We start from the raw sequence: 508 nt of genomic DNA on the forward strand, positions 1-508 counted from the left end.
TCTCATTTAATGCTTATAGCATTCTTAAGAGAAAGTTATTAGTGGAAAAATTAGTGAAAAAAAAATTAGTTGGAAAGTTCAAAAAACCTGCCTAAGATCATATACTTTGCATCAAAACTATTATATAAGCCCATTATTTATGATTTTGTAATCTGTATTGAGGCTTTATTATGTTCCTAAAACTTAAGTGCTTTGCTAGGAAAATATGAAGTGCAGCAATATTATTCCTGCCTCATCGATAATGTTCTTAGATTTAAGAACATTTTAAAAGCCCGATTTTTTTTTTCTTTCCCCCTATTTGTTCTAACCTAGAATGTCTTATTCTTGGGCTGTAGCAGTGGACAGTTTAAGAAGAAGTATACCCACTCTAAAGGGACTGTGAGTTTTATTGCTGCCTTAAAAAATACTCTTTCCCCCAAGCAAAAATTCTGTGAATTAATTAATCTCAATAAACCTGCATGTGAGAATGACACTAAATTTGCTCATTGTTTTGAACTCACTGTCTCTT

The 508-nt window shown here is 31.5% G+C and overlaps 1 protein-coding gene across 1 annotated transcript in view; it reads left to right on the top strand.

The window, feature by feature from the left end:
* The first annotated feature begins 308 nt into the window (after positions 1 to 308).
* Positions 309 to 508, top strand: part of Nadk2 (NAD kinase 2, mitochondrial) — a 15248-nt gene continuing 15048 nt past the window's right edge. The window contains exon 1 of the mRNA XM_023712011.1: positions 309 to 378. Coding sequence (XP_023567779.1) covers positions 314 to 378 — 65 coding nt within the window. The 5' untranslated portion in view covers positions 309 to 313. The remainder of the gene's footprint in view (positions 379 to 508) is intronic.

The sequence above is a fragment of the Octodon degus genome, unplaced genomic scaffold, assembly GCF_000260255.1.
Source record: "Octodon degus isolate 3935 unplaced genomic scaffold, OctDeg1.0 scaffold00002, whole genome shotgun sequence".
NCBI lineage: Eukaryota > Metazoa > Chordata > Mammalia > Rodentia > Octodontidae > Octodon > Octodon degus.